The 14,566-nt window shown below is 46.4% G+C and overlaps 1 protein-coding gene across 2 annotated transcripts in view; it reads right to left on the bottom strand.

Annotated features, from left to right (window-relative positions):
* The window catches only part of TBC1D9 (TBC1 domain family member 9), an 83,094-nt gene that overhangs the window by 15,572 nt on the left and 52,956 nt on the right, over positions 1-14,566 (bottom strand). For both annotated transcript variants that reach the window (XM_074991916.1, XM_074991917.1), the window contains exons 11-13: positions 10,506-10,623; positions 3,076-3,361; positions 1,183-1,312 (exon numbers count right to left, since the gene is read on the bottom strand). In XM_074991916.1, the coding sequence (XP_074848017.1) occupies positions 1,183-1,312; positions 3,076-3,361; positions 10,506-10,623 (534 nt within the window). The remainder of the gene's footprint in view (positions 1-1,182; positions 1,313-3,075; positions 3,362-10,505; positions 10,624-14,566) is intronic.

The raw sequence follows: 14,566 nt of genomic DNA, 5'->3' as shown, positions 1-14,566 counted from the left end.
ATTGGAAAAGTTTCTGACAACACCGTCCTTGCCACCATGGATGTAGAGGCTCTGTACACTAATAGTTCCACACACAAGACGGATTACAAGCCATCAGGAATACCATACCTGATGTCACCACAATCAATCTGGTGTCTGACCTCTGTAACTTTGTTCTCACCCACAATTACTTCTGATTTGGGGACAATTTATACCTCCAGATTAGTGGAACTGCTATGGGCACCCGCATGGCCCCATAATATGCTAATATATTTATGGCTGACCTGGAACAATGATTCTTCAGCTCTTGTCCCCTATTACCCCTCCTCTACTTACGATACATTGATGACATCTTTATGATGTGGACCCATGGTATAGAGACTCAAGAAGAATTCCACAGAGACTAATAATCTGCACCTGATCATCAATTTATGCCCCGACTACTCCATGCGAGAGATACATTTCCTGGACACCACAGTACAAATCAAGGATGGCCTGATTGGTACCACACTACCGGAAACCCACTGATCTCTACACTTACCTACACGCTTCTAGCTTCCATCCTGCACACACAACTAGATCCATTGTTTACAGTCAAGCCCTTAGGTACAATCGCATTTGCTCTGATCCTACTGACAGAGACCGAAAACTACAAGATCTTTACCAAATATTCATAAACCTGAATTACCCACCAGGAGAAAGAAAAAAAACAAAAACAAAACCCAAATCGACAGAGCCAGACGAATATCCAGAGACTAGCTACTCCAAGATAGGCCCAAAAAAGCCAAGAACAGAACACCATTGGTCATCACCTACAGCCCCCAACTCAAACCACTGCAACGCATTATTAAAGACCTACAACCTAACCTTAATCAGGATGCCACACTCCAGAAGGCCCTAGGGACCATGGGAAACTTGGCCATACTCATGGTAAGTGGACATCTGGCTAACGAAAATCATGCCAGACCACAGATATTAACCAGACAAGAAATGTTCAACCTGTACACTACATGTTACAAATATAAATTAAAATCTACATCAAAATGAAACTCTGATCCAGAACAAAAAGTGTTCAGAATTCTTCTTTGGAGAACTCTGAAATTTTCAGAGAGTTTGTTCATTCAAAATGCATTTCATATCTCTCAAACCTTCATGAAATAGAACTGTTGTCCTCAAGCAGCTCTAGTCAAAACCCTAAGTTACCTCATAGGAAGTTCTGATGAGTCTGAAGATATCCACATCAGGATAAGGCTCTACATCATCGCTGAGCAGTGAGTGAAGGTGAGGGATTGGTGGCAAAGTACTGTCTTTATTAGTTACACTGTCCAAATACCTGTTTGGAAGAGAAGAAAAAAAATAAGCTAGATGAGAACACTTGGGATACATTTTTTCCTCAGAATCAATAGCATCAGGGTTACAAAGGGACTGATTTGATGCAAATATGATCAAACCACTGCATACCAGAATTGTCCAAAATGTGGACAAAATATTTTATCAACAGGTAATGCTCCATTTCTCATCAGAGCTGGATTAGTTTTGTTTATCTAAACCACATTTACCAAGGAACATATATAATTTATTTGATCACAGTAAGATGTCCATGATTTCCAAGTGATTCCTTAAATAGATTCTTGAATATTTGGTTTGAGTAGTCTTTAACAAATGGATATGTGTTGGGCACAAGCCACTTTATTCCTACTGGAACAGGGGATGGTGTGCTTTATACTCAATACCCCTGCTGCCTGTCTAATCTATCAAAACCTGGCTGTAAAAAGTCTCAAGGGCTTATTTTTCCTGCCTGTATAGCACATATAGACCACCTTGCAGCCACAGAAAATGTCCTTTAATAACCCTTCAGCAAGGACTGGGGCTTCATTGTGAGAGCAGAGATGAAATGACCAGAGTGTTTTTTGTTTCTGTTTTAAAGTAAATTACAGAGCCAACACACACACACACTCTCTCTCTCTCTCTCTCTCTCTCTCTCACTTATTTTGACTGTAAACTACCCTGAACCTCACTTAAAAATATTGAAGAACCTGATTCAGCAGTATCTTGAAATCTAAACATTACCACAAAATGTCAGGAACTCAAATGAAAGTTTCATAACCAGCCTTAGTTCAGACTGAAAGACTCATCCAGTTCTACTAACCTGCCTAAATGTTTGTATCTCTTCATGAGCCTGAGCCTTTCTAGATATACTGAGTTCACTGGCACATCTATTTCCACTCACAGTTACCCTGGTATTCAGGTATTTTTCTTAAATACACTTAAAAGTGAACACTCAGAAGGTTAAGGAACAAATTCCAGATACCTAATCAAGACCTGCTGAAGATCCCTATAAGCCAAGTTCTGGAGGATAGTCTAGAAACTAGAAAGAAAAAAATATTGTTGAGCCTGGCTAATAGGAGCAGTTGTGCACAATTGAAGATAACACTTCTGATTGCTTCACCTGTGTACGTTTTAAAAGGGACTGTTATTATTCTGAAACTTTGCGCCCCCTTGGAGTAGGAATATACTACAGCAGAACAGGTGCAATGCTGTTCTGCTGTAGTGATGTCATATAGGTGTTTCCTACATCAGTGGAAGGTTTTTTCCCCCAGCAATGTAGTTAGTCCACATCTCCAAGAAATGGAAACCAAGTTGATAGAATAATTAGCCTGTTGATCTGGCTCAGTGCACAGCAGTGTTAGGTCAACCCAAACCCATCCCACAAGTTGCAAAGTTTTTCACAGCCCTGAGGGATGCGGTTAGGTTGATCTACTTTATGGATGAAAGCCAGACTAGACAAGTAGCATGGTCATTCAGGATGTGAAGAACACTTTCTGACTTATGGCAGCACATATAGCTGCTGCTACAGACTAAAAGGACTGCAAGCATCTAAAATTGTGGTGTCCAACCAATTCTGAAACTAGCCACATTATTCTGAAAATATATTGTTCAAGCCAACTGGCCGAAGAGCCATGTGCAGGTAGTGACTAGCATATGAGACTAAGATTTATCACAAAGGTTATGATGGACGTTAACATTTCATGCACTATATCCAGTTTTAGAAAAAAAATACAATAAAGCAAAACTTTGGTTTTGTCCAATAAATACCTTCCCAGGACAGTCATTGCTTCGCCATCATCTTTACAGTTCAGCAGCTTGTCCACATTGGCATCCAGCACAGCAAGAGCTAATTGGAATATCACCTTTATTCCTTCATGGAAGAAACAATCCACAACCACCACAGCGCTTTCAAATGGCATTACACTAAGGAAAAGTGTGAGGAACCAGGACAATGAGATGGTGGAGATAACACCCAAGTCCTGCATGCAGTCATAAAGCTGTGGAACGTAGTCCCGGGCCAGCTCTTCAAAAACACCTTGATCCACCAGAGCTCCTGTTGGAAATAAGGAATATTTAGGCAGACATGAATACCCACCTGGGAAAAATATTACAAGAACATTCTGCCAGATCCTTATATACCTTTCCTTACCACCAGAGAAGGACTAGATTCTTCCCTGTAAAACTGTGATGGGCGGGGGGCTGGGGGACAAAAACAAAACTATTGTACAGAAAACAAATGTGTAAAATATAGAACCTAGTAAAAAGCAAACAGTATTTTTTTCTTGTTCCAAGACACATCCTTTGCATCCGTGGGTCTTGGCCCCCCACCAGTAATAGTGGAATTCTACTTCTCAGCATCACAGGAGTTGTGGTGGGAGAGGCAGGAGAAGAAATGATTAAGGTGTTTTTATTTTTAAGCTAATTTTATAAACAAATTTAGTGCTTGTAAAAGCTGTCTGGGGAGGCACAGAAAGCTGGAACACTTCCACAGCATGTGCATATCACACCACTACCTCCACAACTGAGGGGAAAGCTTAAAGTCTTTGCTTTGGCTAGAAAGGATAAATAGTGATTTTTGTGATGGCAGCAGACTGAAAGCATCAACTCATTTCATGCAAACCAACAGCCAGGCATCAGATCTTAAGGACTTACAGTTACTAGTGTCCTTTCAAAAACAACCACCTTGAGGTGAGTGGTAAAACAAGCTCCTCTTGTAAATTGCCTAACGTGGTCCCTTGCCAATATTCATTTGATAACTATATAGAGAAGTTACTCACCTGTGTAGTAACAATGGTTCTTGGAGATGTGTCCCCGTGGGTGCTCCACAGTAGGTGTCGGGCTCGCCCCGGCGGCGCAGCTCAGAAAATGTTCAGCAGTCTCCGTCGGGTCGCGCATGCGCCGATGCGCGTCGGCTCTTCGCGCGCTTACGGTCACGTGCGCGATCCGGTCCCCGCCAGTTCCTGATCAACCGCTCCGGACGCCCCTGAAAACACACAAACAGAGCTCCGAAGTGGGGAGGAACGGGTGGGTAGTGGAGCACCCACGGGGACGCATCTCGAAGAACCATCGTTACTACACAGGTGAGTAACTTCTCTTTCTTCTTCGAGTGGTCCCTGTGGGTGCTCCACAGTAGGTGACTACCCAGCAGTAACCCCCCACCCCCCGAAAAAGGAGATGGGTACCCGATTTATGCGCAGCTTGCCCGTGAAAGGACTGCTGTCGACTGGCGTGTATCCTCATCAAGCATCCTGTGCCTGGCGTAGTGCTTGGCGAAGGTGTCATAGGAAGACCACGTCGAAGCTCTGCAGATATCTCTCAGCGCGATGCCTTTGAAGAAGGCCGTTGATGCCGCCATCGCCCTCGTAGAGTGGGCTCTTGGCAGAACTGGGAGAGGAGTCTTGCGACTCTTGTAACAGAGTCTTATGCAAGACACAATGTGATTTGAAATCCTCTGCGAAGATAGCGCTTCTCCTTTTGACCTGGATGCAATGGACACCAGGAGTCTGTCTGTTTTCCGGAAAGGTTTAGTTCTATCGATGTAGAAGGCCAGTGCCCTTCTTACGTCAAATAAGTGCAACCGTGCCTCTTCATTTGAGTTGTGAGGCTTAGGATAGAACGAGGGCAGCACTATTGGTTCGTTGGTATGAAAATCTGAAGAGACCTTCGGAACGAAGGCTGGGTGTAATCGTAAGACCACCGCTTCTTTTGAGAAGATTGTGCAGGGTGGTGTGGACATTATGGCCGCGAGCTCACTCACTCTGCGAGCTGAGGTGATTGCCAGGAGGAAAGCCGTTTTAATGGTAAGTAGTCGGAGGGGGACCGTAGCCAATGGTTCAAAGGGCGGTCCCGAGACGGTATGCAGAACTAGGTGTAAACTGCATGACGGCGGTATTGGTTTCTGAGGGGGGTACAGGTTCACCAACCCCTTTAGGAAACGCGAGACAACAGGATGAGCAAATGTGGTTGATCCATCCTCTTCATGCCGAAACGCTGATATAGCCGCCAGATGCACCTTTATAGAGGATAGCGAAAGTCCGTTTTGTTTGAGTTGTAGCAAATAATCCAGAATCGTAGGTATGGTGGCGTCCTGGGGTATTAGTTGCCTGGAGGAACACCATTCGGAAAAACGCGACCATTTGTGCCGATAAGTCTTTCTGGTGGAAGTTCTCCGACTACATTCAAGGACTTGTTGTACTCCCTCTGAGCATGTAGTCTCTAAGGCACTTAGCCATGGATTAGCCATGCTTGTAGCCAAAGTCTCTTCGGGTGTGGGTGCAGTATTGACCCCAGAGCCTGAGAGAGAATGTCCGGTACTGTTGATAGGGGAAATGGCTGATGTTGAGCCATGCGCAAGAGCAATGGGAACCACTGTTGTCGGTCCCAGGTTGGGACTATGAATATCACACGTGCTCTCTCCCTTCTGGTCTTCTCCAAGACCTTGTGTATAAGTGTTGTGGGAGGCAACGCATAAAGTAGAGGGCCCTTCCATGGGATGATGAAGGCGTCCCCCAAAGGCCCATGTCCCATGCCCGCTCTGGAGCAGTACTGGGGACACTTCTTATTTTCTCGGGTGGCGAACAAGTCGATTTGGGGAAAACCCCATCTGCGGAACACTTGGTGAAGTAGGTCTGAACGGATCTGCCACTTGTGAGTGGGCGCAAAGTGTCTGCTGAGTTGGTCCGCCTTGACGTTGTGGACCCCCGGTAGGTATGAAGCCTTTAGGGTTATATTGTTGGCGATGCACCAGTTCCAGTTCCGGAGTTGGACCCCGCCTCCGCGCAAAGTGTACGAGACCTGGCTCCCACCTAGCGGTTTATATAAAACATGGTGGTGGTGTTGTCGGTATTCACGCTGACTATTTTTCCACGCAGATAATTGTGAAAATGCCTGCACGCATTGAACACTGCCCTGAGCTCTAATATGTTTATGTGCAGTGTCTTCTCCACGGGGGACCATAATCCTTGAGTGGTTTTGTTGTCCATGTGAGCCCCCCCATCACATGTGGGAGGCATCTGTTGTAATGAACACCGTAATTTGCGGTTGGCGGAAGGGCACCCCTGTTAGGAGATTCTTGGGGTTTCCCCACCATGTTAGCGAGCTTCGTGCCTCTGTTGTAAGTGACACCCTCTTGTGGACGGTGTGGATTGAGGGTTTGTATACGGTTGCCAACCAATGCTGCAATCCTCGCATATGCAGCCTGGCATTTTGCACCACAAACGTGGTGGTTGCCATATGCCCCAACAGTTGTAAGCACGTGAGAACTGGAACAGTGGGGCTGTACGTTAGTAGTTGTATGAGAGATTCGATGACACGAAAACGAGCCTCGGGTAAATACACCCGTGACATGACTGAGTCTATCGGAGCCCCTATAAACTCTATATTTTGCGTGGGGTCGGTCTTTGATTTTGAGAAATTGATGATGAGGCCCAGTGAGGTAAGTGTGTTTGTGGTGAAGTGTATCATCCATAATACCTCCTCCCGGGAAGTTCCCTTTAGCAGGCAATCGTCCAGGTACGGGAAAATGAAAATTCCCTGTCTGTGTAGGTATGCTGACACCACCGCTAAGGTCTTGGTGAAGACTCTGGGTGCTGAAGAGAGTCCAAATGGGAGGACTCTGTGCTGGAAATGATCTGTACCCACAAGGAACCGGAGGAAAACGCCTGTGGGCTGGATGAATTGCGATATGAAAATATGCATCCTGTAAGTCGAGGGCTGCAAACCAATTGCCATGGTCAAGTGCCATGATTATTGAAGCCATCGTAGTCATTTTGAAGCGCTGTTTGCGTAGGTACTGGTTCAGTGTGCGTAGATCCAAAATGGGTCTCCACCCTGCTGTCTTCTGCTCCGTCAGGAAATACCTGGAGTAGAACCCTTTGCCTTGAAATTGTTCCGGTACTCTCTCCACCGCCCCTATGAATAGGAGGTGGTCCACCTCCCGCCTTAATTCCGGTAGGTGAGAGGGGTCTCTGAGAAGGGGTGCGGTGGGAGGATTTGGTGGAGGTAAAGACTGGAAGGGGATTGTGTATCCCGTGTTTACGATCTCCAATACCCACTTGTCCGACGTGATGCTTTTCCATTGGGGGTAAAATGGCTTGAGTCGGTGATGGAACATGTACTGAGATTGGCACTGAGGTACGGTCTTGGCTTCGCGGCCCTCGACATACCCGTCAAACTTGCTGTCTTGCACTTTGCCCTGCGGAGGCGCTGCCCTGCTGAGGCCGGCGCCTAGGGCCCTTATAACGTGTTTGTTGATGACGTCCCTGATCATACCCCCATTGAAATTGGGTACGTTGCTGTTGGTAACCATAACGGCGTTGCTGAGGATAAAATTTCTTCCTTCTGAACGGTGGGGTATATATCCCCAAAGTCCGAAGTGTCGCTCTGGAATCTTTGCTGGAGTGTAGGACTGAGTCGGTCGATTCAGCGAACAATTTTATTTTGTCGAAGGGGAGGTCTGCAATTTTGACCTGTAACTCCTTTGGAATGCCGGATGTGTGAAGCCATGACTCTCTCTGCATTGCCACTGCAGTGGCCACGGCACGGGCCGCTGTGTCCGCCACATCCAGTGCAATCTGCATGCCTGCTCGAGAAGCCGCGTAGCCCTCTTGCACAATTGCTTTAAGAATTGGCCTTTTTTCCTCTGGAAGGAAGTCCATGAGGGCAGTAGGCTTGGAATAATTGTCGAAATTGTGATTCGACAAATGAGCGGCATAGTTGGCCATGCGGAGCAACAGAGTAGAGGAGGAGTAGGCTTTTCTACCCAGGAGATCCAGCTTCTTTAGGTCCTTGTCCAATCCCCCAGATTTGTACTGGGACGATTTGGACCTGTGTTGGGACGATTCAACCACTAGCGAGTTTGGCTGTGGATGACTAAATAGAAATTCCATACCTTTCGCAGGGACGAAGTACTTTTTGTCCGCTCTTTTGTTGGTAGGAGGAGCGGATGCTGGGGTCTGCCATATATTAGTGGCTGCCTCCATGATTGCATCGTCCAGAGGAATAGCAATTTTAGAAGAAGATGGAGGCCTGAGGTTTTTAAGGAGTCTGTGGTGTTTCTCCTGCACCTCCGCCACTTGAATATCTTGGGATTGAGCTACCCGTTTGAACAGCTCCTGGAACTGTTTCAGGTCATCTGAGGGAGAAATGTCTCCAGGGACCACGGCCTCGTCTGGCGAGGATGAGGAGGCATCACTATGGTATCTCCTCCAATTCCTCTGGATCCTGGCCGTATTGATGTGATTGCCTTTGTGGAATTTCGAGGTGGGGTTCAATGTCTTTAGACCCAGCCTCTGATTGGGGAACCCGTGGTGTTCCCCCAGGTGGAAGCAGAACACTGTGGCGTTGAGGAGTGGTCGACGGGGATCCATAGTGAGACGTCGACCTCCTATGATGACGCCCCGCATAATGATGGCGGTCGTAGCAACAGGGACAGGGGCCCGGCCATGGAGACCTGGACCATGACCCAAGGATGTAAGGGTGGTGCCTGGAATGTCGAGACCTCCGAGATGATACCGACGTACGAGGAGAGCCTCTGTGAGAAGACTCGTAGGGATCTCTGCTAGATGCTGGAGAAAAGCATGCAGATCCCTGTGATGGGCTCCGAAGAAAAGGAGAAGGACATCTGTGGCAGGCTGAAGGTGTTGCTCCCTGTCGAATCTCCGGTGGTGATCGTGGTGACAGAGGCAGCGCAATTACCTCAGGAGAGGGGCTGCGGTGCCTGGTCTTTGTTTTAGCCTTTACCCTCTCGGGTGGTCCTATTGGTGAACTTGGTACCGGAGCAGGTGTCATGCTGATTTCCACTGCTCCCAGTGCCGTTGTCGTCGGTGCCATCGATCCCAGTGCCGTCATCCTCGGTGCCTCTGGGGAAGTCTCGATCAGTGCTGCAGTAGCCGGCGCCGAACTGATTCGTGCCCGCACGGCTCTCGGTGCCGTCTCCCTGGTAACTGCAGGGCCTTGAGTGGTTGCATGCGCCGCGGCTTTACCAGTGGAGGAAGCCAGCGTGCGCGGGCCCTTTGCTACACTCGTCCCGCTCCCAACAGTAAGAGGCAGGGATCGAGTAGGCGAGGCTCTTCGCGGGCCCTTTGTTACACTTGTCCCGCTCCCAACAGTAAGGGGCAGGGATCGAGTAGGCGAGGCTCTTCTTTTCTTCTGCGCAGAGGAGGTCAAAGAGGCAGCCTTCCTCTTGTGCGGTCCTGAAGAGCCCTCCGCATGCGTTGCCTTCGATGAGGCAGGCTGAAGTGCTTTGTCAACTAACAGCATCTTCAGCCTCATTTCTCTATCTTTCGTAGTTCTATTAGTCAACTTGGAACAACGGGAGCACTTCTGGGGAATGTGCGTCTCCCCAAGGCACCGTATGCATCTGCTATGGCCATCCGAAGCAGGCATGGCCTCCCGGCAAGATTCACACTTCTTAAAGCCAGGGGATGGCATTGTTAAAACTTAATTCTGAGTCCTTAGGTGCTAATAGCACACTTAACAGTATGTTAGGTGATGTTAATAACCGTTGGCCTTTGAAGGCCGACAAACAAAAGCAGCGGGCCCACCCGGAGGCGGCCGCTGCGGTTTTAAGATAGTCTTTAACTTTTAACAGAGTAACTAACTATAATAACTATAGGACTGCTAACTATGAACTGTTAAAAACTATTAACACGAGAAAAAATAAGAGACTTATCTGTCTCAGGCATTGGAGCCGGAGAGGATTCCGTATGCAGCCATTGGCGGTTGAGAAGGAACTAGCGGGGACCGGATCGCGCATGTGACTGTAAGCGCGCAAAGAGCCGACGCGCATCGGCGAACGCACGACCCGACGGAGACTGCTGAACATTTTCCGAGCTGCGGCACCGGGGCGAGCCCGACACCTACTGTGGAGCACCCACGGGGACCACTCGAAGAAGAACCTCTGTTCTCCGCACTTAAAATTCTAGCCTCTCATCATCTTCTGATCTCTAACTTAAACCAAGATGAGTCAATTGTAGAACTGTTACCTCAAAACAGGTCAAGAGCTAACACTGACCAGCTTATCTACCTAGGTAGCTGCTTCCAAAAACTTTTAAGCTAGCTATTTAGTCCTCTCTTCTGCTTGCAACTGTTTACATACCATTGGTGGTGACCATTCGATTATTTCAACAAACATTTTTAATAAAAACAGGCTTTTGGATATTTAAGGATTTTTTAAGGAAAAAAGGCCCTTAACATACCAACAACTCTCGTATTGTAGTAGTCAGGCAGCATGCGTTCACACAAAGCCACAAGCAGCCAGAAAGCTTCCTCCTCTTTTGCATATAAAAGTAGTACTGAAGTGACAATATTCATGGCCTACAAGAATGAGAAAAATAAGTCACTAGACATTACTTGTAAATTCTCATAAGACCTAGTGCTATAAAGGTTGAACAGATAAGAATTTATCCCGCCAGAAGCACCGGCATGCCATGCAGCTGCAGGCACCGGGCAAAGTACCCTGTACAACTTAAAAGGGCCCTTACTCCCAGGCTGCCCTGGAGAGTGGCACCAACTTTACCTATAGCAGAGTTCACTCACTGCTGTTTCCCTTCAACACTGCTTGCATACATAGCAAAAAGGCTGTTTTGGAAAGTTTTGATGCAAGTAGTATCAGAAGGAACATCTGAAGTACAGACAGCTTTTCCTTGAAATAAAAAGTTTCCGACCCAATAACTTTCTGTTAGCAGCTTCTCTCTGAATTCATTCCCAATGGGCTAATGCCCCCTACCAGTAGAGTTTGAAGACAATCCAGTGCTGTTGCTGAAGGCTCCAAGACTAATCTCCCTTCTTCTGCTCAAGCTACCAGAAGAGTTCCCACAACCATGGACACTCTCCAGGAACCACTTGTTAGCATTACAATAACTTGATACAACATATTCATTTAACCTTAGGACAATGTCCATCTAACTCTCCCTTTGGAGAAAATTTTCAGATTATATTCTGGGGTAGGTTGAATTCAGAAAGAAATAGCTAACAGGAAAAAAATCAGGTAAGACATTTCCTATTTTGTTGCACATGCAGCTTCCCATCTTCATTTGTTACCCGTGGGCAGCAGTGAATACTCACTGAGATTGACTTTAATTAGTTTAATAGTCTAACAGACAGGCATGGAAATCCCCACACAACAAGTAAGAACTTTATAAGCTAAGAATTTACCTGGAAACCAACCCAGGAGCACCTATCAGAATATGCATTTGTAGAAGAGTGGAAATTTACTCTGCAAATCTTCCTCAGGCTCATACATTTCTTCCCCCTCACCAAGTGCCTCCAGGGATTTTTGTGAGTAGTTTCCTAGATGCCTAGCATAATAATTGATGCAGTTTTTACATCCTGCCTGCAGCAGCCATGAGTCCCTACAGTCCTGCCATTTTGTACTGAATGAAATAAACAAAGTACACTAGCATATTTAATTAACATACCACAGATGCATCTCTGAAGCTCTAGGAATGCCTATTTATGTTAGTTTTCCATGGCACAAGAACAAAAAGATGGAAGAACTATTTCTCAGGAACTGCGGAAACAGCTGTTTACCTTGAACAGAAAGGTTTCTGGTGCCATAAGAATATCTCCCATCCCCCTTATGACAAAGGCAATGCGATTCTTGTATGGATATGGAAATTAACCCCAAATTTGCTTTTCAGAGGTAATGGTGACTAAAAAAGCCAGCAACAGTCTTATTTAAATATGTCTGATCTTAGTTAAACTTGGCAACTGATATTCAACAGGAAGATCCAATGTAGTTAGCTAAAAGGCTGGTATCCATATCTCCGTGATCTTTGGTTGTGGGAATCCACTAAACGTCCCAGAGAAACTCTACTGTTGATCGTATCACCAGACCTCTGGGATTATGTTTTAGTACAGAAGCCTCTAGAGGTTACAGCCTATTTTACTGGGCAGGTACAAAGGGACAGAGGCTGCCCCAAAAAGCATTCTGGAACAAGAAGTCTTGTGGCACCTTATAGACTCAGATATTTTGGAGCATAAGCATATCTGTTAGTCTATAAGGTGCCACAAGACTTGTCAGTGTTCTCGAAGATACAGACTAACATGGCTACCTCTCGGATAAAAAGCATTCTGTTTCCCTTCACGCCTGAAATGTAAATCTGACCGTATCAATAAATAAAATATCCTGGTTGAATTCTCTCTGAATACCAAACTGTAGAGGTTAATGGAGAATCCATGCTGAACTACACCTCACTTCTGATGATCACCCTATCAGCTGTTTGTGTTCCCAGTCTGCCAAGGCTGATCCCCGCTCTGACACTCATTGTCTCTACAGACTTCTGTTTAAAAGCTTCCCAACTTCACAGATTTCTCTGACTCTAGAAGGTAGCTGCCACCACTTAAGCGAGAAAATCCCTATTTAAAACCCAAGACGACACATTTGAGATGACTCTCTGTGGGGTAACCCCAAGCTCTTAACCCGCCCTGAGAACCAGCGGCCAATCATGTTGCTCCCCCTTATAAAATTTCACACCCCCCCGAACGAGGACACAGGAATCAAATCACTGCCTTAAAAAAAGGTTTATTAAGGAAACAAAAGATATACGTAATAAAGCATACTTGATTGCTGGGTGTTATAGAGCAACTTGGGGTGTGGCGGGGAGGGTAGACTGAAGCACAGAGAATTACTTCCCTGGGATTCGGTTTAGAAGTTACCAGTGTATAGGTGGGTACATCAGCCACCCTGAAAAGCACCTCCCCAAACCCAAAATAAAAAATAACCCAATTGTGCCTGACTAAATATTTCCTTTCTACTCACATATCTGTATGCCCAGATCTTCCCAGATGGGATAATTACTGAATTCCTTAAGCCTTCTCAGGCTTAAACATCGCTCTCCCGCACCTTCCACTCTGGTCACACAAGAGACTCCTCAGCAGGTAACAGTTTCAATTCAAAAAATTCCCCCTCTCTTCCCATTGGCTCACCTGGCTGCTTGCCAACAGAGAACCCACTCTCTGGATTTAACTCTTGTAGCAGGGCCTCATGCTCCTGAGCCCTAGGCCCCTGTTCTGTCCACAAATAAGCAGAGACCAGTTTCCAGGCACCCAGTGCTTTTGTTTTACATGAAAGTCCTACCGCCTCCTATATACAGTCAATCACAGTAAACCCTCTGATTTACCCAGCTGCAGGACAGCAGAACCTTCTGTGCCTTATCTCCTGCTCCTCTCTCTAGTATCCTGCAAAACCCCCTTCTATACTCCACCAGCTGCCTTGTATAACCACTCTGCTCCAGGGTCTCTCAGCGGCCAGCCATCAGGCTTGGTTGGCTCAGCTGATTTCCATTACTTTCTTAGGGTGAGGCTGCCATAACAGAGCTCTGGCTCAGGCGCTCTGGCTTTAGTCTGTTACAGCCTTTACAGCATTCATTCATGACAGTCTGAATGAAGGATTTGCACCTGCAAGAGGACACATGTTCTCTGTAGGCACAATGTGAGGTCCGTGGCTATCTAGCAAGTCCAAAGTGTCTTCTGGGCTGGTGGAATACTAGGACAACAACAAACTCATTTTTCCTCTTCTCTGTACCCTTTGCCTGGAAAGGGAGCAGAGTCTTCTCTTCCCAGGCCTTTATATCCACTGCCCAAGAGAAGCTCTGATCCCTGGTTTCAGAAGGGATTTACCCTCTTGACTCAATTCTAAGTCAACCACTAATGGGAAGTAAAAAGAGACTTCCTCTGCTGACACTAATTGCCTGCTATGCGGTTTCTTGCACCTTCCACTGATGTAGCTTTTACTGGGGATGCTGTCAGAGACAGGATACTGGAGACTCAATGGATCACTGGTCAGATTCCATATTGCCACATCCTCATGAAAGAGACTACAGCAAGGACTATGTCGATTTCTTACAGAGCAATTCTACACTTTGGGATCAAAAGTTCCTTTTGAAATGCTACTGACAGCTCTTCATTTAAGAATAGGTGTATTTCTGTGGATGTGGTACTTGCATGCTACCTATGCATGAGTACAGACATGTAACATGCAACTTGTGCCTCACTGTGACTAACGTGGGGGCCAGCAGCCTTTAGCATGCGTCCCCATCAGGACAAACCACTGGTGGGCTGTGAGACATTTTGTTTATCTGGACTGTCTGAAGTATATCACCAGTACTGTGGGTCCACAGGACCGTTCAGAGGTATGCCTATGTCTGACTGGTGGACACGCTGGAACTACTGCTGCATCAACTCAGGCTCTCAATTTGTGAAATGTCTTCATTTTATATGAAACATTTTAGCTTGACATTGGTTTAACCAGATAGCC

Source organism: Carettochelys insculpta, chromosome 4 (genome assembly GCF_033958435.1).
Source record: "Carettochelys insculpta isolate YL-2023 chromosome 4, ASM3395843v1, whole genome shotgun sequence".
In the NCBI taxonomy this organism is placed as follows: Eukaryota; Metazoa; Chordata; order Testudines; family Carettochelyidae; genus Carettochelys; species Carettochelys insculpta.
This window is presented reverse-complemented; position numbering and strand designations above follow the sequence as displayed.